Source organism: Salvelinus sp. IW2-2015, linkage group LG32 (genome assembly GCF_002910315.2).
Source record: "Salvelinus sp. IW2-2015 linkage group LG32, ASM291031v2, whole genome shotgun sequence".
NCBI lineage: Eukaryota > Metazoa > Chordata > Actinopteri > Salmoniformes > Salmonidae > Salvelinus > Salvelinus sp. IW2-2015.
The window spans coordinates 6957120-6981922 of NC_036871.1; the positions used below are offsets into that span (position 1 = coordinate 6957120).

Below are 24803 nucleotides of genomic sequence, written 5' to 3' on the forward strand. Positions count from 1 at the left end.
GAATAGGGTCCAGTATGRAGCTTGAAGGTTTAGAGGCCATGATTATTTTCATTGTGTCAAGAGATATAGTACTAAAACACTTGTGTCTCCCTTGATCACTAGGTCCTGGCAGAGTTGTGCAGACTCAGTACAACTGAGCTTTGGAGGAATACGCAGATTTAAAGAGGAGTCCGTAATATGCTTTCTAATGATCATGATATTTTCCTCAAAGAAGTTCATGAATTTATCTCTMRTGAAGTGAAAGCTATCCTCTTTTGGGGAATGCTGCTTTTTAGTTAGCTTTGCGACAGTATCAAAAATAAATMTTGGATTGTTCTTATTTTCCTCAATTAAGTTGGAAAAATAGGATGATCGAGCAGCAGTGAGGGCTCTTCGATACTGCACGGTACTGTCTTTCCAAGCTAGTCGGAAGACTTCCAGTTTGGTGTGGCGCCATTTCCGTTCTATTTTTCTGGAAGCTTGCTTCAGAGCTCTGAGCTCTATTTTCTGTATACCAGGGAGCTAGTTTCTTATGACAAATGTTTTTAGGGGTGCGACCGCATCTAGGGTATTGCGCAAGGTTAAATTGAGTTCCTCAGTTAGGTGGTTAACTGATTTTTGTCCTCTGACGTCCTTGGGTAGGCAGAGGGAGTCTGGAAGGGCYTCAAGGAATCTTTGGGTTGTCTGAGAATTTATAGCACGACTTTTGATGATCCTTGGATGGGGTCTGAGCAGATTATTTGTTGCGATTGCAAACGTAATAAAATGGTGGTCCGATAGTCCAGGATTATGAGGAAAAACATTCAGATCCACAACATTTATTCCATGGGACAAAACTAGGTCCAGAGTATGACTGTGGCAGTGAGTAGGTCCGGAGACATGTTGGACAAAACCCACTGAGTCGATGATGGCTCCGAAAGCCTTTTGGAGTGGGTCTGTGGACTTTTCCATGTGAATATTAAAGTCACCAAAAATGTTAATATTATCTGCTATGACTACAAGGTCCGATAGGAATTCAGGGAACTCAGTGAGGATCACTGTTTATGGCCCAGGAGGCCTGTAAACAGTAGCTATAAAAAGTGATTGAGTAGGCTGCATAGATTTCATGACTAGAAGCTCAAAAGACGAAAACGTCGTTTTTTTTTTTGTAAATTGAAATTTGCTATCYTAAATGTTAGCAACACCTCCGCCTTTGCGGGATGCGCGGGGGATATGGTCACAAGTGTAACCAGCAGGTGATGCCTCATTTAACACGGTAAATTCATCAGGCTTAAGCCATGTTTCAGTCAGGCCAATCAKATCAAGATTATGATCAGTGATTAGTTCATTGACTATAACTGCCTCGGAAGTGAGGGATCTAACATTAAGTAGCCCTATTTTGAGATGTGAGGTATTACAATCTCTTTCAATAATGGCAGGAATGGAGGAGGTCTTTATTCCAGTGAGATTGCTAAGGCGAACACCGCCATGTTTAGTTTTGCCCAACCTAGGTCAAGCACAGACCCGGTCTCAATGGGGATAGCTGTTAAGGCTGTCAATGTCGTTCTCCTCCTCAGACGAGGAGGAGCATGGATCGACCAAGATGCGGAGAGTAAGTGTTCAATTTTAATGAAACAACAAGAAAACACTTAAACCACAAATAACAAACGTGACTAACCTTAAACAGTCCTTGTGTGTCCAAACACTGACACAGGAAAACAACACACCAAAACACAGTGAAACCCAGGCTGCCTAAGTATGACTCTCAATCAGGGACAACGATTGACAGCTGCTCTGATTGAGAATCATACCAGGCCGAACCACAAACTCCCAACATAGAAATAACAACATAGACAAACCCACCCAACTCACGCCCTGACCACTAAAAGAATACAAAACAAAGGAAAACAGGTCAGGAACGTGACAAATAGCTGAGCTGACTACACTGATTGTGCTAGTGCAGACTCCACTAAGCTGGCAGGCTGGCTAACAGCCTGCTGCCTGGCCTGCACCCTATTTCATTGTGGAGCTAGGGAGTTAGAGCCCTGTCTATGTTCGTAGATGAGAGCACCCCTCCAGCTAGGATGGAGTCTCGTCACTCCTCAACAGGCCAGGCTTTGGTCCTGTTTGTGGGTGAGTCCCAGAAAGAGGGCCAATTATCTACAAATTCTATATTTTGGGAGGGGCAGAAAACAGTTTTCAACCAGCGATTGAGTTGTAAGACTCTGCTGTAGAACTCATCACTCCCCCTAACTGGGAGGGGGCCASAGACAATTACCGATTTACTTGAACTCTGTGAAGCATTTATTTGGGCTGCAATTTCTGAGGCTGGTAACTCTAATGAATTTATACRCTGCAGCAGAGGGAACTCTGGGTCTTCCTTTCCCGTGGCAGTCCTCATGAGAGCCAGTTTCATCAAAGCGCTTGATGGTTTTTGCGACTGCACAACTTTTGAAGTTCTTGACATTTTCCACATTGACTGACCTTAATGTCTTAAAGTAATGATGGACTGTCGTTTATCTTTGCTTATTTTATCTGTTCTTGCCGTAATATGGACTTGGTCTTTTACCAAATAGGGCTATCTTCTATATACCACCCCTACCTTGTCACAACACAACTGATTGGCTCAAACGCATTAAGAAGGAAAGAAATTCCACAAATTAACTTTCAACAAGGCACAGCTGTTAATTGAAATGCATTCCAGGTGACTACCTCATGAAGCTGGTTGAGAGAATGCCAAGAGTTTGCAAAGCTGTCATCAACGCAAAGGGTGGCTACTTTCAAGAATCTAAAATGTAAAATATATTTTGATTTGTTTAACACTTTTTTGGTTACTACATGATTGCATATGTGTTATTTCATAGTGTTGATGTCTTCACTATTATTCTACAATGTAGAAAATAGTACAAATAAAGAAAAGCCCTTGAATGAGTAGGTGTGTCCAGACTTCTACTAATATATATATATATATGAATGATGGGATATGGACATTATGGACAGACATTATGGACAGTATGTGGAGAGAATATGTAGTATATCTGAAGAATACGTGGATAGAATAGTATACAGTGCATTCAGAAAGTATTCAGACCCCTTGACTTTTTCTACATTTTTTTACGTTACAGCCTTATTCTAAAATGTATTAATTGGCAACAATTTCTAAAAACCTGGRTTTGCTTTGTCATCATGGGGTATTGTGTGTAGATTTATGAAGGAAAAAAACATTCCTTCATAAATCTACACACAGTACCCCATAATGACAAAGCAAAAACAGGTTTTTAGAAATTGTTGCCAATTTAGTAAAAATAAATATCACATTTACGTAAGTATTCAGACCCTTTACTCAGTACTTTGGTGACGCACCTTTGGCAGCGATTACATCCTCGATTTTTCTTGGGTATGATGCTACAAGCTTGGCACATTTGTATTTGGGGAGTTTCTCCCATTCTTCTCTGTAGATCCTCTCAAGCTCTGTAAGGTTGGATGGGGAGCGTTGCTGGACAGCTATTTTCAGGTCTCTCCAGAGATGTTTGATCGGGTTCAAGTCCGGGCTCTGGTTGGGCCACTGAAGGACATTCAGAGACTTGTCCTGAAGCCACTCATACGTTGTCTTGGCTGTGTGCTTAGGGTCGTTGTCCTATTGGAAGGTGAAACCAGTCTGAGGTCCTGAGCGCTCTGGAGCAGGTTTTCATCAAGGATCTCTCTGTACTTTGCTCCCTTCATCTTTGCCTCGATGCTGACTAGTTTRCCAGTCCCTGCCGCTGAAAAACAACCATTGAATTTTCCTTGTTTTACTATCCTTTTGAGAAGTTGTTTTACTATCCGTTTGAGAACTTCTGGTCCCCACAAGGATAATAAAACCAAACACACACAGACACACACAGACACAAAAATTGTGTAGTGCCTCCTACTTATATTTAGGTATACATTTGCATATTTTTGCATCCAAACTTTGCCTGTGGTGTTCCCATGCCTATTACATAACTAAGCATTACACCTTAAACCTGAGAGTGATTTATTTTTTATTTTAACACTTAAATTATGACAGAGACGGTGACAACAAGTGTAGCATCATCTTTGTCTGAGAATTATTATAATTCCCTAATRCTTATAGTGGGCTCCTGAGTGGCGCAGCGGTCTAAGGCACTGCATCTTAGTGCTAGAGGCGTCACTACAGACCTTGGTTCGATTCCAGGCTGTATCACAACTGGCCATGATTGGGAGTCCCATAGGGCGGCACACAATTGGCCCAGCGTCATCCGTGTTAGGGTTTGGTCGGGGTAGGCCGTCYTTGTAAATAAGAATTCGTTCTTAACTGACGTTAAATAAAGGTTAAATAAATAAATAAATATTGAAGATCATGTACGTGTACCTTTCAAGAGGTGTAGAGTACAGTACTCCAGTATTTCTCAGCTGGCAAGGGAACAGATGCCTCTTGCCCATAGCCCTGTGGAGAATGAGACACCCCTAATCAGTGATATTCCAGGCCCCCTGTAACGGCAGTCTATCTCTTCCTCCTCTTCGGACGAGGAGAGGCGAGAAGGATCGGAGGACCAATATGCAGAGTGGTAAGTTTCCATGATTTTAATATCCACGAAAACAAGATACAATACAAAATAACAAAAGAACTAACCGTAACAGTCCCGTGTGGCACAAACACTGACACAGGAAACAAACACCCACAAACCAAACGTGAAACCCAGGCTGCCTAAGTATGATTCTCAATCAGGGACAACGATTGACAGCTGCCTCTGATTGAGAATCATACCAGGCCGAACACAAAACCCCAACATAGAAAAACACACATAGACAACCCACCCCAACTCACGCCCTGACCCTACTAAATAAAGATAAAACAAAGGAAATAAAGGTCAGAACGTGACACCCCCAATTTCTGCTTCTGCTCACTGGTGCGAGAGCAGGTTTCCATGGAGGTCTTGAAGTCAGTTATTGTATTTTTCTTTGCACAGCACTCTGCTCTGTAATCTACCCAGTTAAAAAAAATTGTAGCACTAGAATATAAATTCTGCTTCAGTTTATCTCCATTAAAATGACTTATTATGCTGTCAGCAATGGTCGTGCCCTAGATTTGACTGACAGCATCGTTCGTTCTGTAGATACGGATTATTGCACTTTTTTCTCCCTCGCCACAGTGCAGCAACCTCATTGTGTTGGGCAAGACCAATAACAGTTTCATGGTGGGTAATGAGGGGAAGTAGTGGTGCTGTTCACTCATGTGGCCATTACCTGGCTGTAGCCGAGGAGTATTATTTTGCATAATTGTTTGGTGAATAGTCTACTAAGACTAGGGTTGTTAAAAAGATATGGCAGTGTCAAAAGGGAATCGATTCTGTAACTATGCACGCAGGTGGGGACAGCAAAGTCACTTAGGGACTCGCAGACCCTTTTTAAAAGGTGCCCAAATTGAGTGTTTTTGGTAAACAGGTCTGGATGTGTTTTGAACACCTGCAGGTGCAGAATCATTTAACCTTCGCAACCTCATTTACGACACCTTCTGTACTCCCTCCACTCCTTCCTTCAGTTTTTCAAGGACAAGACACCAAAATAAACTCATCATTGACTGATCATTCTCCCTCTCTTGGTCAGATCCTCTATCACGTCAACCTTGACTTCCACTGCTATGCCGATGATGCCCAGATCTACCTCAGCACCAAATCTCTCCTCAACCCACCTCTGACCCACATTGAATCCTGTCTCTCTGCAATAAATACATGGATGCAGCAAAACATCCTCAACCTCAACAGTGATACAATGGAACTCCTACTCCTAGGCATCAAATCCACCCTCAACAAAGCTGAGACCCTCACCATTGACGACACCACTGTGTCTCCCTCCCCCACACAGGGAACCTTGGCGTCATTCTAGACACCGCCCTCTCTTTTGACCACCACATGAGACAGATTGTCAAATCCTTATTCATCCACCTCCGCAACATTGCCAAAGTCAGGCCCTCCCTCTCCCGTTCTGCCGCTGAAACCCTCATACATGCATTAATCTCCTCCTGTCTTGACTAATGCAACTCACTACTCTCCGGCATCAACTCAAACTGCCTCCATAAGCTCCAAATGGTTCAAAACTCTGCAGCTCACCACACTAAGTCTTGGCAGCACGTCACCCATGTTCTCCGTGAACACCACTGGCTCTCTGTCTCCCAACACATTGATTACAATATCCTCCTTCTCACCTACAAAGCCCTTCACCACCTTGCCCCTCCTTACCTCTCAGACCTTCTTCTCCCCTACCAACCCACATCCCCAGGTTGAAGCTCCAAAGCTTCAGCGACAGGGACCTCTCCAGGGTTGCTCCTAGGCTCTGGAAGTCCCTCCTTCCAGCCATCTGTGACTCTGAGTCCTTCACCATCTTTCAGGGTCCTAAAGCCCCCCCAATCTCACCCCTTACCCTAAACCGGGTTTGCATCTAAACCCAAATCCTACCCTCCTCATACACTGATACAGTACGTCACACGTTAACCCTTTCTTGAGCTGACCCCTCTCTTTGGTCATGTTTTTGTTTAGTCTGATGTTGTTATGTTTTGACTCCAGTTTTTTATTTTATTTCTACAATTGTAAAGTGATTTTGGGTCCTTGAAAAGCGCTAAACAAGTCCCATGTATTATTTGTATAACTGTTTTCCTCTGCCTAGCACCCTCCTCTACCTCACTTAACTGCCTGTCATGCCCCCCCAAAAAATCTGTCTGGGTAGATGTGATTGTGTATATCTCGCTCGCTCTGTGTGTGTGTGCCCCAGGGAAGGGTTTCTCTCGCTTAAATATTTATGTGTTGGCCTACATACAATTATTTTTCAGAACATATTAAATTAGATATTCAGTTAATGAAAATAGTTTATTGTGTATTATTGTGGTGGGAGGAACCTTGGTTTTGGTCTGTGTTTTCCAGGGGACTCCAATTAGTAAACTATATTAATTCAACCTTAGACCTGTTGTTCAGAACGATGGTCCACTGTGAAGTTAATAATTTAAAACTTTAGAAATATATTGCTTTCATCTATTGCAAATAGAATAGGCTACTGTAGCCTAATACGTTTTTTTCATGTGTTCTTGGTCAATGCGTCTTCATCTTTTTCTGCCTATTGGCGCGTGAAAAACAAAGTTCAATATTTTAGGAATTCCCGCCAATGTTTTGGCTCTGTGAAGAACATTATAAAATAATTATAGTCTACAGTAGGCCTGAACATCTTCATGTTATCGGGGGAAATAATTGAAAAGACCGCTTTATGATTATTTTTACTAGCACAATTCCCGCCCATACACGCCGTCGTCACTGATTCAAATTGCCAGTGAGGTTTAGTTCGGTGAAGTACCACTGTCGCATCGCTAGAGGAACGGATACTAGGTCAGGCTTTGTTTGTGGATGAGCTCCATCACCTCCTCCAGAAATGTGGACGGATATAAGGAAACTACTGCTCTTTCATTTGTTAGCCCTGAAACTTCATTCCTCAAAAGGTTTGTCCTATTTTCTTTGCTCCTTAAAATTATGGTAATCGTTTGAAAGTATGCCCGTAATGAGCTAAACAGAGAGGGATCCATCCATACGCGGTCTCCTCCGGATGATAGCGAATGATTGCATGCGCTAGCCTACTGTTGCAACGATGTGGGAGAGCCACTCATTGTTAGTGGAAAACTGAATGAAAATATCACAATACAAATTGCGGTCATTTAATCTGTATGTTTATCAACATTTATGGGAAAATGTATGGGAAATGTGTGCGTCAGCGTTTACTTGGCAATGTTGACATGTGTTCCTTGGATGTGAGACAGCATCCATATAATTGCAACATAGGTGGTAGTAGRCTAGGCTACATTAATCTTTGTCTCATTGTAACGATACGATGGTTAGGCCTAATGTGCGCCCACCCCCTTTTAAAATGCTATAATTATAAATGACAGAATCGGTCCTTACAACGGGCAAAGACATCAGTTCAACTTCTAGTTTTGATTTACATTTGGTTGAGTTGTCAATGTCAACTAACGTGAAATAAACCCCCCAAAATGTACCATGTCATTGCATTTAGGTTAAAAGTTGTGTGAAAAAAAATACGAAATTCCCTTACATTGATAAGTTTTTTCAAACCCAATCAGTTTTCCACGTTGATTCAACGTCATCACATTTCATTTTGTTGTWAAAATTACGTGGAAACAACGTTTGCCAAGTGGTTTATGTGTCTATTGTAGCAAAACAACAGCCCCAAGTGACGCTCATAACGGAATCCTATTTCAATACTGACTGACTGGATGAATATGCGGCATATCATAGGCATTCATTTGCAAATGATAGTTTGAGCGCATGCCCATGTGTTAGGTGGATGGCGGGAGGTGCGCGTATATTGATGTTTTTTCCAACATTGCAGGAGCAGAGGCAGAAGAGTGTGAGGATGGTCAGTTTCAGTGCAACAACAAAAGGTGTATACCGACCATATGGAGGTGCGACGATGATGACGACTGCTCAGACAACAGCGACGAGGAAAACTGTGGTAAGTAAAACAATTCATAATAATGTCTGAAATTGCCTTCCAATTGCCTACACGTGACACTTGGGCAACTTTTCAATRTCTAAAAACACACATGGACACTTGAGAAACAGACCATGACTAGGCTACTCAGAATAATAGTGACTTTCTGGCACATTTGGTGGCAATGGCGAACTGTGACTATAGGACCTTCAGAGGGATCAAAAATCTTCCAATACATTGTATCAAACTCAGAAATCAAGAAGATAACAGAAAACATAGCATCACTTAATGTGCCCAACATATCTTCTGTAGATGGAGCGTTATAGTGAAGGAGGAACAATTATTTTTMACATTATGAATGAATCAAACAGGCCTGGCTGCGCTTTGGGCTGCCGCACACACAGAGATAGAACAGGCATGGACAGAACATGTGACACCCAGCATAAAATAATGCGACCAGCAAAACAAAAAACACACTTTTTACACAACCTATGGTAGCCCAACACCACTATCACCAAAAGTGACCGCAAAAGTGTCACATCTAAGGTGACAGGSTTGTGGTGCTGAAAGGACAGGGACCGTAATACCTGTGCACTCCATGGCGCTGAAGGAGAGACAGTTTTGGTCAAACAAGCTCGATTTTTCTACCCATAGACCACCAATGAAAATAAATCCKGATGGGATATAAATCAGTATTAACCCTTGTCTTTCCAACACAAACTGAAGCGATGAAATCAGAAGGTCATACAAATTGATTGTAAAGATGAAATAGAAATTAAAACAACATTTTATTTGACATTTATTTATAAATCCTTAGGCCTTCTCTGAAGGCTTTGAAGGGGCTCCTTATTCCARGCTATTTTGTAGACTATGGTGTTTTGGTCTCTTTCTATCACCAACAAAAATGTATGCCTATGTCAGATAATGTTAAAAGCAAGTAACATTAATTATACTCTCCACAGTAGCTATGTTGGATCGGGTGGCTAGTGCCTTGCATGTAAATCATTCCCCTTAATGTTRGAAAGAACAGGTGGATAGGGACCCATGGCATACAGTTGGGGGAATAACACACAGAGGGGACRGGTGCAACATCACACCTGAGTTGGGACGCTCTAGGMGCCTGTCATGCCAAACAGTGTCCACCTTCCAAAAAGTGTCCTCCCTGCATCACAATGGGAATCGATATGCTATTAGCGTCCGTTGCTATATCAGCGGTGTGGGATGACCTAATGCGTTGCATTTTGGAGATCATTACAGCCCCCAATTTTCTTTTTTTTTATCCCCGCTATGTAAACAAATCAGATTTCTTTGACAATTTAGCTGCTTAAACTATTTTTGGTGAGCTAATAAGATGAAAACTATTTCAAACTACTTTTGGGTACCTTGTTGACATGTCATCAACATGAAATCCATGTCTTAAAAGTTGCTACGWTTCGGAAATGGCAAAGGAAACGTCTATTCTGCTTGACACGTTAATATTGCTTACCTTACAGATCACAAAGTCAAGCTAATTTCCACTCCATTCATATGCACATCYATTTGATTCATACCCTGGCTTGTCTGGCTGGCATGTTTTTATTTTGAGCTTGTCTTGTCTACACTGAAACTCTATTATGATWAAAAAATATATATATKTCMCYRYMSMRMTGMMMMWYWYTYMYYSKRKRWSTSMSMSRRKMYSSKKKAKWYWYWAWWYTMWWAKWKWKACAWWWRKKRKWKYYGYMARYRMWRAKWWTWRAKKASWGWYKYCSRRMTGWYAKASYMGRGRSWKWKMKSWCWKTKGYSMRTTAAGAGAACGGGACAGAGATGAAAACAAGCAAACACACAGGTGACAGGTCGATCAGGTATTGATTGATTTAAATGTTCGATTAGACATGCAATAATGTAAATGTCAGACAAAAAAGAAAGGATGTCTGTCTGTAATTTTTTACACCAGGGGGGTTGATGAGTGCGGTAAGGAATGGGAGGAGGTCTCCAGAGATGGAGAAGGGATGGGATGAGTGGGCAGATTGTTCTGCAATCAGATGCCACTAGATGCAGAATTTCATCTGGAGGGAGAGGAGAAAGAGCTGAAGGATGATGGAAGAGACAGAATRAAGAGACAGGAGGTGCTACTTCTTCCGGTCACTTGTATTCGACAGGCAGCCGGTCTCCAAAGGGGGGCTTGAATTTTGCTCAAGCTGGTCATCGTCTTGTCTCCTCYCCGTCTTGAAACATGGCAGAACCCCTGGAGATCAAAAGCAGAGTAAAGGGAAGAGAGGTGGAGGGATGAAAAAGCAAACACAAAGGCTACTTAATTTTCAATATCATGGGCCTGGTTTAGTTGAAAGCCCTCACCACGTCAAGGTATAGGCTGTGAGTTTTTTTTTTTTTTAATTAAGTCCCTTAACCCACTACTCTATTTCTTCAGTGTTTGATCTGATGGGGCTCAGGTAGGTGTAACAATATGGTGATGACCCCACCCTGCTGTGTAATGGGCTCCGGGACACCTCTGTCATATTACTTACACAAATCTAGAACCTACAGATATGCAAACACTAACTAGAAACCAATGTCCAATTCCAAAACCAACCCTGGCCTAAKATTTGATTTGGAATTGGGCACAAAAGATGAATGGCTAGGGAGAAGGGGCTAATGACCAGTAAGGAACTAGGCAACTGAACAGTCAATTTCAGTCAACTGAACATTTTACTTGCAATAAATATATTTACTATGCAAATGTACACATTTACTGCCAAGTTTCAAATACAGTTGAAGTCGTAKGTTTACATACATGATACAGTGAATTATAAGTGAAATAATCTGTCTGTAAACAATTGCTGGAAAAATMACTTGTGTCATGCACAAGGTAGATGTCCTAACCGACTTGCCAAAACTATAGTTTGTTAACAAGAAATTTGTGGAGTGGTTGAAAAACAAGTTTTAATGACTCCAACCTGTGTTTGTAAACTTCCGACTTCAATTGTACATGTGATTGCCTAACAAGTTGGAAGACAAGGGTTGTTGAAATACTAAAGTTTAAGTACATCTCTCTTTCTCTTTCTCTCTCTCTTTCTCTCTCTTTCTCTCTCTCTGTGTGTGACACCTAGTTAAGGGCAGTTGGAGTGACCATAATTGCTTACATCTATCCATTTGTTTTCTCTGGGTAAACTTATAGCTAGATACCTCAATATGACATAGACATATACTGTAACTAKATGTATAGCTAGCAACATGTAGATGACCAACTAGATGGRTAAGTATTGAAAAATGGTTGTACACTAAATCCTTCCAGTGATCTAATAATAGTTAACTACTTAACGTTACCCTGAATTGTGAATTTATCTACCCCCCTACGAATGTTGTGCCTCTTGTCGAGATCACTGGTGCCTTCATAGTACTTTGGCTGGTTAGAAAATAAAAATACATCTCCTAGAGGGATGCCATTAAAGTGCAAGCTACATACAAACAGAATGGTACAATAACAGTTAGCTAGCTAGCTAACGTTAGCTAAATATAACTTTCTGGCTAGCTAGCTAGCTAGCTGACTAGGCAGGCTGAGGTAAATAAGTAGCTAGCAATGTCAATATTTCTTCCTATTTAACAATATTTTCATATATAATGTCYTAGAGTACCAGTCAAAAGTTTGGACCCACCTACTCATTCAAGGGTTTTTCTTTATTTTTACTATTTTCTACATTGTAGAATAGTAGTGAAGACATCAAAACTATGAAATGACACATATGGAATTATGTAGTAACCTAAAAAGTGTTAAACAAATCAAAATGTATTTTATATTTGAGATTCTTCAAAGTAMCCACCCTTTGCCTTGATAGTTTTGCACAGTGCAAAGCTGTCACCAAGGCAAAGGATGGCTACTTTGAAGAATCTCAAATATATAATATATTTAGCAACATGTGGTAAAGAAWGTTTTGTCTATCCAGTCTTTTCAGTCTTCTGAAGCAGTAMGTAGTCAGCAGGTAGTCACCCTCAAAACACAGTCCTTGGAGACTAGAACTGTCTGCGTCCTCCGTCCTCCACGACCGCTACAGAGGCAAGCAACGGACACTTTGGTTCATTARGTAGGCCGTTCAGAATTTTMCCAGTTCTAGAAACTGCCCTAGCAACAGAAGCGAGAGCTCATCAAATCCCCTTGTGACGCGGGGGGTGGGGACACTTTTTGCCAGGTGGACACTATTTGGCATGATGGGCCTGATTTGTGTGCAGGTGATTTAACTCCTTCTATCGAGAGTTCCTGGCTATTTTTCATTTAGGGCAGTGGTGCTATGTTTGGTTCTCAGGCCTCAGGGGTAATTTGTGGTGGAGTCGTGAACAATGATTGGACAGCACATCTTCCCATCTCTTCCCACCCACATAGAGAAACCAGCTGACAMATAGTATATAGCAGCCTATGAGAGCATATAGAGCTTTGATAGGTAGCCAGAATCCTGTCAGACTCCCTCAGAAAAAACAATAGAATTCCAATCCCCTTGCTCTTTGTGAACCCAGCCCGTGTCCTATATTTTCAGGAGCAGCACAAACAAAAACATTGGTTGTACTCTTGGCATGCGTTTCTCTTTTGTCTCTCTGGGTTAATTGTGGCTCAAGAGGAATTCCTACTGGTACCCACTCTGTGCACATCTCTCTCTGTCTCCCTCTCTTACGAACACACACGCACGCACGTGCGCACACGCACATTTTCACTCTCTCGCGCTCTTCTCTCTCCTTTGTGTCTGTCTTAAGGCTTCTGCTGGCGCCAAACCAAACGAGTGTGCTTGCGTACTGCCTTAAAAGACCTTCACTTGAAAAATTAGAAAAATATAGTAATATAAATAATAGTACTGTTTGTCCAGGATACACTTCCTCAAAATCGTCCCAATTAAATCTAAAATAATTCAATAAGTCTTTCATTAATTTTGACGTTTTTGCCGAGATCTTAGTTGTGCAGTTTTACATCTATTTCTCAAGTAAAAAAATCAACCGTTGAATGACAACAAACACTTAATTGAAGAATCCCTACTGTTGACCAATGGCCAACGAAGGGGCGTCGAGTTCATCTCCAAGCTTACGCTTGCCTCGAGAAATGTAGTGTGCATGAACAGCTGAAAAAACCCTTGCCGAAGACCAAAACAAACAAAAAACGTCACAAACTGTTCCGAATTGATTCGGATGGGAAGCATGTGGACGCCTTTACTTACACAGATGGACACACGCATACCAGTGGWGGCTGCTGAGGGGAGGATGGCTCATAATAATGGCTGGAATAGAGTATAATGGCTGGAATAGATTCCATCCTCTCCATTCTGGCCATTATTATGAGCCCTTCTCCCCTCWGCAGCCTCCATTGACGCACACACACAACCACTTTGTAGAGCATTTAGATCTATTGTGGCGATAAAGCCAGTCTCCGGAGGCCGCTTGGTATCCTTGCCCCCTCGTCTCTGACAGTGACACCAGCAGGTTGAGTCCTCAGGCCTCAGTGAAAACAGGTCATTTGGAGCTTCTCTCTTCGTCTCCCTAAAAGATTAATGTGTCACTGTTCCACACCCGCGATACTGTGTGGGACATTTATATTATCGTTTTTTTGTTCTTTGTTATTTTCTATTAAAGATTAAGGGCATCGGTCTGGTGGACCCATTTTCGCCTTCTTACTGTCCAACAGGGCTGGTGGCTTCAATTCCATTTCAATTCTGTCAATTCAGGAAGTAAACCCKATTTTTCTCATAGTGGAACATTGGAATTTCTGTTTARTTCCTGAGTTGACTGAACTGACATGTAATTGACTTGAATCCTGCTGTACAACGGAATGTTATGTTTGGGTGGGTTGCATTTTGGAAATGCCAGCATTGCAAATACTTCTGGAAATTGTATTTGTCACATGCTTCGTAAACAACAGGTGTAGACCAACAGTGAAACACTTACTTATGGGCCCTTCACAACAATGCAGAGAGAGAGAAAAAATAGAAATTATAGAAAAATAATAACACAAGGATTAAATACACAATGAGTAAKGATAACTTGGCTATATACACAGGGTACCAGTACCGAGTTTRTGTGCAGGGGTACGAGGTAATTGAGGTAGATATAAACATATAGGTAGTGATAAAGTGACTAGGCAACAGGATCGATAATAAACAGTAACAGCAGCGAATGTGAGTCAAAAGAGTTGGTGCGAAAAGGTTCAATGCAGACAGTCCGTGTAGCTACTCGTTAACTATTTAAATAACTATTTAGCAGTGGCTTGGGTGTAGAAGCTGTTCAGGGTCCTGTTGGTTCCAGACTTGGTGCACCGGTAACACTTGCCGTGCGGTAGCAGAGAGAGCTGTCTATGACTTGGGTGGCTGGAGTCTTTGGGCCTTACGGTCTTCCTCTGATACATAATCGAGGTAAATGATTATGCTACCAACATGGTTTTAGCAGGGGCCACCTGCTATTTGATGATTACACTTTCAAAATGGCATCACATTTTTATTTTATTTTGCAATCTTCACTATGTTGAATAGCTGCTGTGTGTGGTGTGTCATATCTGTGTGAGCCCACAGATAAGGCTGATTGAATTGCCTTATTGTTAGCCAGATTGTCGCCAGCATCCTCATTCCTCACACAGTTGACCTGCTCTCAATGGGCCAAGACCCTTGCAATATTGGAGAATTACTCCCTTTTTCATATAGGCTAGGTTTTCAGAGGACTAGGCTTTATTATGAACTTGAGCTATAATCAAATGAATTACAGTCGTGCCAAACGTGTTTTGAAATGACACAAATATTAATTTTCACAAAGCTCTGCTGCCTCAGTTTGTATGATGGCAATTTGATGTACTCCAGAATGTTATGTTAAGAGTGATCAGATGAATTGCAATTATTGCAAATCCCTATTTGCCATGCATGAACTGAATCCCAAAATAACATTTCTACTGACTTTCAGCCCTGCCACTAAAGGACCAGCTGACATCATGTCAGTGATTCTCTCGTTAACACAGGTGTGATGTTGACGAGGACAAGGCTGGAGATCACTCTGTCATGTGATTGAGTTCGAATAACAGACTGGAAGCTTAAGAAGAGTGTGTGCTTGGAATCATTTTCTTCCTCTGTCATATGGTTACCTGCAAGGAAAACGTGCCGTCATCATTGCTTTGCACAAAGGGGTTCACAGGCAAGGATATTGCTGCCAGTAAGATTGCACCTAAATCAACCATTTATCGGATCACAAGAACTTCAAGGAGAGCGTTTCAATTGTTGTGAAGAAGGCTTCAGGGCGCCCAAGAAAGTCCAGCAAGCATGCAGGATTCGTCTCCTAAAGTTGATTCAGCTGCGGGATCGGGCGGCACCACCAGTACAGAGGCTTGCTCGCAGGATGGCAGCAGGCAGGGTGGATGTGAGTGTATCTCATGCACAGTGAGAGCGAAGACTTTTGGAGGATGCCTGGTGTCAAGAAGGGCACGAAAGAAGTCACTTCACTCCAAGAAAAACATCAGGGACAGACTGATATTCTGCAAAACGTACAGGGATTGACTGCTGAGGACTGGGGTAAAGTCATTGTCTCTGTATGAATCCCTTTCCGATTGTTTGGCGGATCCGGAAAAAACTTGTCTGAGAAGAGGTGAGCCTAGCTTACCATCAGTCCTGTGTCATGCCAACAGTAAAGCATCCTGAACCATTCATGTGTGGGTGCTTCTCAGCCAAGGGAGTGGCTCACTCACAATTTTACCTAAGAATGCAGCCATGAATAAAGAATTACCAACTAGAAGGGATCGGCCGATTATGATTTTTCAACGCGATACCTGATACCGATTATTGGAGGACAAAAAAAGCCTATACCGATTAATGCGGCCCGATTTATAAAAAAAAAAATGTTATATATATATTATTAATCTCCACCACCACACACATTTTTGTAATAATGACAATTGCAACAATACTGAATGAACAAATGAACACTTATTTTAAACTTAATATAATACATATAAATCACACACACACACACCACACAGCTCTGAAGCGACAATGATACTGAAGAGTCTGCTTAGGAGACAAAATACTCTCAACTGTTTGAATAAAAATAGATATTAAGTTACCTGTGATGAATGTTTGAAAACAAAAACTGTCATTCTATATATGCAGGAAAATCCTATTTTAATAATGGGCATGGTAAGAATTGCGACCAAAGTGCGAGTGCATAAATTCCCATGACACCTTCTATGCAAAATCTGAAAAGCGGTTCTTCATTTATTCCATAGGATATTTTTAGATTCTACTTAAAATAAGGTCTGTTTCGTGTAGGCTTACACCCACCCGTGACAATTTTATAACTGTGTAGATATCCATAGGACAAGGTTAACTCTGTCAATATTGGCTAAATATAAGCGAAGAATCATTTTTTTTCGTAGAGTGGATTTAATGAAAATATGTTGACAAACGTTACCTTAGTCCTAGTGAGATTTACACGGGTTATCCAAACCGTCGAGGCGTTCAGCCGTCACGAAACACAGACCTTATTTGAAGTAGATCAAGACATTCTCTATGAAGACATGTGAACAGTGTAAAATAACGAAGGACCCCTTTCTAAGTTCAGACCGCAAGTTATTACAGGAATTATAACACGTCGATATTTCTCTCTAAAGCATATACTTTGACTAATCCGGAAACTATCACCGCTCGAAAAATAAGGAACGGTAAACGTTTTGTTTATCTAACGAGGTGGCATCCATGAGTCTAATATTCCTGTTACATTGCACAAACCTTCAATGTTATGTCATAATTACGTAAAATTCTGGCAAATTAGTTCGCAAGAGCCAGGCGGCCCAAACTGTTGCATATACCCTGACTCTGCGTGCAATGAACGCAAGAGAAATGACACAATTTCACCTGTTAATATTGCCTGCTAACCTGGATTTCTTTTAGCTAAATATGCAGGTTTAAAAATATATACTTGTGTATTGATTTTAAGAAAGGCATTGATGTTTTGGTTAAGTACACATTGGAGGCAATGACAGTCATTGATTGATTGTTTTTAAAAGTAAGTTTAATGCTAGTTAGCAATTTACCTTAGCTTACGCATTCGCGTAACAGGCAGGCTCCTCGTGGAGTACATAATAGTCAGGTGTTAGACATTGGACTAGTTAACTGTAAGGTTGCCAAGATTGGATCTCCCGACTGACAAGGTTAAAAAATCTGTCGTTCTGCCCCGTTCGTCCCTAGGCCGTCATTGAAAATAAGAATGTCTTCTTAACTGACTTGCCTATTTAAATAAAATAATAATACAGGTGTAATTTTTTTTTTTTTAAACGGCAACCCATAAATACGATTTCCCGATTGTTATGAAACTTGAAATCGTCCATTCCGATTAATCGGGTCGACCTCTAATACCAACACATCCTCTGAGAGCAACTTCCCAACCATCCAGGAACAGTTTGGTGACAAACAATGCCTTTTCCAGCATGATGGAGCACCTTGCCATAAGGCAAAAGTGAAAGCTAAGTGGCTCGGGGAACAAACACGATATATTTTGGGTCCATGGTCAGGAACACTCCCCAGACCTTAATCCCATTGAGAACTTGTGGTCAATCCTCAAGAGGGGGGTGGACAAACAAAAACCCACAAATTCTCGGACAAACTCCAGCATTGATTATGCAAGAATGGGCTGCCACATCAGTCAGGATGTGGCCAGAGGTCTAATTGCGCTAGCCAGGGCGGATTGCAGAAAAAGAAGGGTCACACTGCAAATATTGACTGTTTGCATCAACTTCATGTAATTGTCAATAAAAGCCTTTGACACTTATGAAATGCTTGTAATTATACTTCAATATTCCATAGTAACATCTGACAAAAATATCTAAAGACACTGAAGCAGCAAACTTTGTGGAAATTAATATTTGTGTCATTCTCAAAACTTTTGGCCATGACTGTACATGTACTTGTACTTGTACTGTATGTTAAAGAAGAATGCATGTAGGCTACTTGTACTGTATGAGAGTATCCCCTTTTCGAGGCTAATGTATAATAAGATGAATTTCCAATTGTGTGATGGAGAAGGCCKTCTGGGTTCTCTATGGTGTATAGGTCAGAGCGTGACTAGGGGGGTTTCTAGCGTTTGTATTTCTATGTTGGTGGTTTGTATGGTTCCCAATTAGAGGCAGCTGGTAATCGTTACCTCTAATTGGGGATCATATTTAGGTAGCCCTTTTTCCCACCTGCGTTTGTGGGATATTGTTTGTTAGTGTGTTTAGCTCCACGGCTTTCACGTTTGTATTATGTATATAGTTTTTTTTGGTAGTTTCACTTTATTATACAGTATGTGGAACTCAACTCACGCTGCGCCTTGGTCCGCTCATTATGACGAACGTGACAATGTTAAAGGCCCAATGCAGTCATCAACATGATTTTAACGTGTTTTACATGTATTTCCACACTATGAAGTTGGAATAATACTGTGAAATTGTGAAAATTATGATAATTTAGTGTAAGGGCTGTTTGAAAAGGCCACCTGAAATTTCAGCCTGTTTTGGTAGGATAGAGTTTTGGCCTGCCTGGTTAGTTAATAGACCAATAAGAAAGAGTTCCAAACCTCTCTGCCAATAACAGCTAGTTTTCAGTTTTCCCCTCCCCACTCAGACTACTACCAGACAGTCCTAGTAAAATTCTTGCTTGAGAAATTGCTCTTAGCAAAAGAAGCTATTTTTATTTATTTGAGCAAATTTTTATGGAAAACAATCACAGTAAGGTACTTAATTGTAACACAGAAATTATTTGATATTGAGATAAATGCATTAGTATGTAGAAATTGTTTTCAAGGCTAAACATAAGATGAGTTTACTGTATGGTGTAATGACAAAGGGSTAATGTGGGGCAGAGGAATATAAATGTTTCCAATAGGGATGTGCATCTTTACCTTTCAAGATGATTCGATACGTATRTATACTGAACAAAAATATAAATGCAACATTCAATTATTTGGCAACAGCTCTGGTGGACATTCCTGCAGTCAGCATGCCAATTGCACGCTCCCTCAAATCTTGAGACATCTGTGGCATTGTGTTGTGACAAACCTGCACATTTTAGAGTGGCCTTGTATTGTCCCCAGCACAAGGTGCACCTGTGTAATGATCATGCTGTTTAATCAGCTTCTTGATATGCCACACCTGCCAATTAGATGGATTATCTTGGCAAAGGAGAAATGCTCACTAACAGGGATGTAAACAAATTTAAACACAACATTTGAGAGAAATAAGCTTTTTGTGCATATGGACAATTTCTGGGATCTTTTCTTTCAGCTCATGAAACATGGGACCAACACTTTACATGTTGTGTTTATATTTTTGTTCAGTGTAGATACAGTTGAAGTCGGAAGTTTACATACACTTAGGTTGGAGTCATTAAAGAGAGCGAGAGAGAGAGAGCGAGAGAGAGAGCGAGAGAAGATGTACTTAAACTTTAGTATTTCAACAACCCTTGTCTTCCAACTTGTTAGGCAATCACATGTACAATTGAAGTCGGAAGTTTACAAACACTTAGGTTGGAGTCATTAAAACTCCTTTTTCAACCACTCCACAAATTTCTTGTTAACAAACTATAGTTTTGGGAAGTCGGTTAGGACATCTACTTTGTGCATGACACAAGTAATTTTTCCAGCAATTGTTTACAGACAGATTAAAGAGAGATTAATAATACAGGACACACACACACCACACAGGCTCTGACGGGCGACAATGATACTGAAGAGTCCTGCTTTAGGACGACAAATACTCTCAAACGTTTGAATAAAAATAGAATTTAAGTGGTACCTGTGATGAATGTTTGAACTGTCATTCTTATACTGCAGGAAATCCTATTTTAATAATGGGCATGGTAAGAATTGGGACCAAAGTGCGAGTCATAATCCCATGACACCTTCTGCAAATCTGAAAAGCCGGTCTTCATTTCACCTTCCATAGGACTCTTTTTAGATTCACTTAAATAAGGTCTGTTTGCGTAGGCTTACACCGCCGTGACAATTTTATAACTGATGTAAGATATCCATAGGAAAGGTACCTTGCATATATTGGCTAAAAATATAAGCGAAGTATCATTTTTTCTGCTAGGCTGGATTTATGAAAATATGTTGAAACCGATCGAATTATCCTAGTTGAGATTTCACGGCGCTTCGCTCGCGCGCGGTTTGGCACACGACCAGACCTTATTTGAAGTAGAATCAAGACATTCTTCTTGGAAGACATGCATCGGTAAAATAACGAAGAGCTTTGTTCAGCCCAACAGTTATTACAGGAATTATACGTACGTTTTCTCTGTAAACATATACCTTTGACTAATCGGAAAACTAATCACCGGCGTCGAAAAATAAGGAACGGAAATAAACGTTTTGTTTTATCTAAACGGGTGGCATCCATGATCTATATTCCTGTACAGTTGCAAAACCTTCAATCGTTATGTCATAAATTTACGTAAAATTTCTGGGCAAATTTAGTTTGCAAAGAGCCAGGCGGCCCAAACTGTTGCATATACCCTGCTCTGCGTCAATGAACGCAAGAGAAATTGACACACATTTCACCTGGTTAATATTGCCTTGCTAACCTGGATTTCTTTTAGCTAAATATGGCAGGTTTTAAAAATATATACTTGTGTATTGATTTTAAGAAAGGTCAATTGATGTTTATGGTTAAGGTACACATTGGAGCAATGACAGTCATTGATTGATTGTTTTTTAAAGTAAGTTAAATGTAGTTAGCAATTTACCTTAGCTTAATGATTAGAGATGGCAGGCTCTCGTGGAGTACAATGTAATCAAGGTGTTAGAGCCATTGGACTAGTTAACTGTAAGGTTGCAAGATTGGATCTCGCGAGCTGGACAAGGTTAAAAATTGTCGTCTGCCCCGTTCGTTCCTAGGCCGTCATGTAAATAAGAATGTCTTCTAACTGACTTGCCTATTTAATATAAAGATTAAATACAGGTGTAATTTTTTTTTTTTTAAACGGCAACCCATAAATAACGATTTCCCGATTGTTATGAAACTTGAAATCGGTCCATTCGCGATTAATCGGTCCGACCTCTAAAACCAAACACAAATCCTCTGAGGAGCAACTTCCCAACCATCCAGAACAGTTTCGGTGACAAACAATGCCTTTTCCAGCATGATGGAGCACCTTGCGAATAAGGCAAAAGTGAAGCTAAGTGGCTCGGGGAACAAAACATCGTATTTTGGGTCCACGAGTCAGGAAACCTCCAGACCTTACCTCCCATTTGAGAAACTTGTGGTCAATCTCAAGAGGGGTGGACAAAAAAAACCCAAAATTCGGACAACACTCCAAGCATTGATTATCGCAAGAATGGGCGCCAATCAAGTCCGGATGTGGCCCAGAGGTTAATTGACAGCAATGCCAGGCGGATTGCGCAGAATAAAGAGGGTCAACACTGCAAAATATTGACTGTTTGCATCAACTTCATGTTAATTGTAATAAAAGCCTTTGGACCACTTATGAAAATGCTTGTTAATTATACTTCAATATTCCATAGTAATCATCTGAACAAAAAATATCTAAAGACACTGGAGCAGCAAACTTTGTGGAAATTTAATATTTGTGTCATTCTCAAAACTTTTGCCATTGAACTGGGTACATGGTACTTGTAGCTTGCTACTGTTGTTAAAAAGAATGCATGTAGGGCTATCTTGTACTGTATGAGAGTATCCCTTTTCGGGCTAATGTATAATAGATGAATTTTCCAATTGGGTGATGGAGAAGGGCCATCTGGGTTCTCTATGTGTATAGGTCAGAGCGTGACTAGGGGGGGTTCTCGCGTTTGTATTTCTATGTTTGGTGGTTTGTATGGTTTCCCAATTAAGAGGCAGCCTGGTAATCGTTCCTTCTAATTGGGGATCATATTTAGGTAGCCCTTTTTTCCCACCTGCGTTTGTGGAAATATTGTTTGTTTAGTGTGTTTAGGCACCACGGCTTTTCACGTTTGGTATTATGGTTATAGTTTTTTTTTGGTAGTTTCACTTTATTATACAGTATGTGGAACTCAACTCACGCTGCGCTTGGTCCGCTCATTATGACCGAACGTGACAAAATCTGTTCAAGGCCCAATGCAGTCATCAACAATGATTTTAACGTGTTTTACATGTATTCCCACACTATGAAGTTGGGAATAATACTGTGAAATTGTGAAAATTATGATAATTTAGTGTAAGGGCTGTTTGAAAAGGCCACCTGAAATTTCAGCCTGTTTTGGTAGGATTAGAGTTGGCCTGCCTGGTTAGTTAATAGACCCTAAGAAAAGAAGTTTCCAAACCTCTCTGCCATAACAAGCTAGTTTTCCAGTTTTCCCTCCCACTCAGACTACTACCAGACAGTCCTAGTAAGAATTCTTGCTGGAGAAATTGCTCTTAGCAAACAGAAGCTATTTTTATTTAATTTGAGCAAATTTTTATGGAAACAATCACAGTAAGGTACTTAATTGTAACACAGAAATTAATTTGATATTGAGATAAAATGCATTAGTATGTGAAATTGTTTTCAAGGCTAAACATAAGAATGAGTTTTACTGTATGGTGTAATTGAACAAAAGGGTAATGTGGGGCAGAGGAATAGTAAATGTTTCCATAGGGATGTGCATCTTTACCTTTCAAGTGATTCGATACGTATCTATATCTGAACAAAAAATATAAATGCAACATTCCATATTAATTTGGCAACAGCTCTGGTGGACATTCCTGCAGTCAGCATGCCAATTGCACCGCTCCCTCAAAATCTTGAGACATCTGTGGCATTGGTGTTGTGACAGCAACCTGGCTACATTTTAGAGTGCCTTGTATTGTCCCCAGCACAAGGTGGCATACTGTGTAATGAATCTAGCTGTTTAATCAGCTTCTTGATATGGCCACACCTGCCAATTAGATGGATTTGCTTGGCAAAGGAAATGCTCACTAACAGGGATGTAAACAAATTTAAACACAACATTTGAGAGAAATAAGCTTTTGTGCAATTGGACAATTTCCTGGATGCTTTTCTTTCAGCTCATTGAAACATGTTTTGACCAAACACTTTACATGTTGTGTTTATGATTTTTGTTTCAGTGGTTAGATACAGTTGACCAGTCGGCAAGTTTACATACACTTAGGTTGGAGTCATTAAAGAGAGCGGAGACGAGAGGCGAGAGAGAGAGCGAGAGGAGATGTACTTAAACTTTAGTATTTCAAACAACCCTTGTTCTTCCAACTGTTAGGCAATCAACATGTAACATTGAAGTCGGAAGTTTACAAACCTTAGTTGGAGTCATTAAAACTCCTTTTTCAAACACTCCACAATTTCTTGTTAACATAAACTATCAGTTTTGGGAAGTCGGTTAGGACATCTACTTGGTGCATGACTACAAGTCATTTTTCCAACAATTGTTACAGACAGATTATTTCAACTTATAATTCACTGGTATCACAATTCCAGTGGGTCAGAAGGTTTACATACACTAAGTTTGAACTGTTGCTTCAAACGCTTGGAAAATTCCAGAAAATAGTGTCATGGCTTTTAAGAAGATTCTGAATAGGCTCAATTGACATATTTTTGAGTCAATTGGAGGTTACCTGTTGATGTATTTTGAAGGCCTACCTTCAAACCCAGTGCCTCTTTGCTTGAATCATGGGAAAATCAAAAAGAAATTCAGCCAAAGACCTCCAGAAAAAAAATTGTGACCTCCACAAGTCTGGTTCATCCTTGGCAGCAATTTCCAAAACGGCCTGAAAGGTACCACTTCATCTGGTACAACAAATAGTAGATGTTTAAACACCATGGGACCATGCAGTCGTGCATACGCTCAGGGGAGACTTGTTCTGTCTCCTAGAGCTGAATGTTCTTTGGTGCGAAAAGTGCAAATCAAAATCCTAGAACAACAATGCAAAAGGACCTTGTGAGATGCTGGAGGAATCAGGTACAAATATCTATATCCACATTAAAACGATGTCCTATATCGCATACTGAAAGGCCGTCAGAAAAGGAAGAAGCCACTGCTTCAAAACTGCCATACTAAAAAGCCAGACTACGGGTTTGCCAGCTGCACCTGGGGAAAAGAGCATTAACTTTTTGGAGAAATGTCCTCTAGTTTGACATCATTATGTGTTGGAGGGAAAGGGGGATGCTTGCAAGTCGAAAGAGACACCGATCCACGCCATGAAGCAGCGGGGGTGGCAGTATCGTGTTGTCGGGGGTGTTTGGCCGGCAGGAGGGACGGGGCACTTCACAAAATAGAGGCATCATGAGGCAGGTAAAATTGTGGATATATTGAAGCAAACATCTCCAAGACATGCAGTCAGGCAGTTAAAGCTGGTCGCAAATGGGTCTTCCAAATGGACAATAACACCCAAGCATACTTCCCAAAGTTGTTCTGCAAAA

At 40.8% G+C, this 24803-nt stretch overlaps 1 protein-coding gene and 1 pseudogene across 1 annotated transcript in view; one reads left to right on the forward strand and one right to left on the reverse strand.

The window, feature by feature from the left end:
• Positions 1 to 586: 586 nt before the first annotated feature.
• On the reverse strand, positions 587 to 6339 carry LOC139023507 (uncharacterized; annotated as a pseudogene).
• A 963-nt stretch (positions 6340 to 7302) lies between these two features.
• Positions 7303 to 24803, forward strand: part of LOC111957062 (low-density lipoprotein receptor-related protein 8-like) — a 181249-nt gene continuing 163748 nt past the window's right edge. The window contains 2 exon segments of the mRNA XM_023977787.2: positions 7303 to 7441; positions 8347 to 8469. Coding sequence (XP_023833555.1) covers positions 7375 to 7441; positions 8347 to 8469 — 190 coding nt within the window. The 5' untranslated portion in view covers positions 7303 to 7374.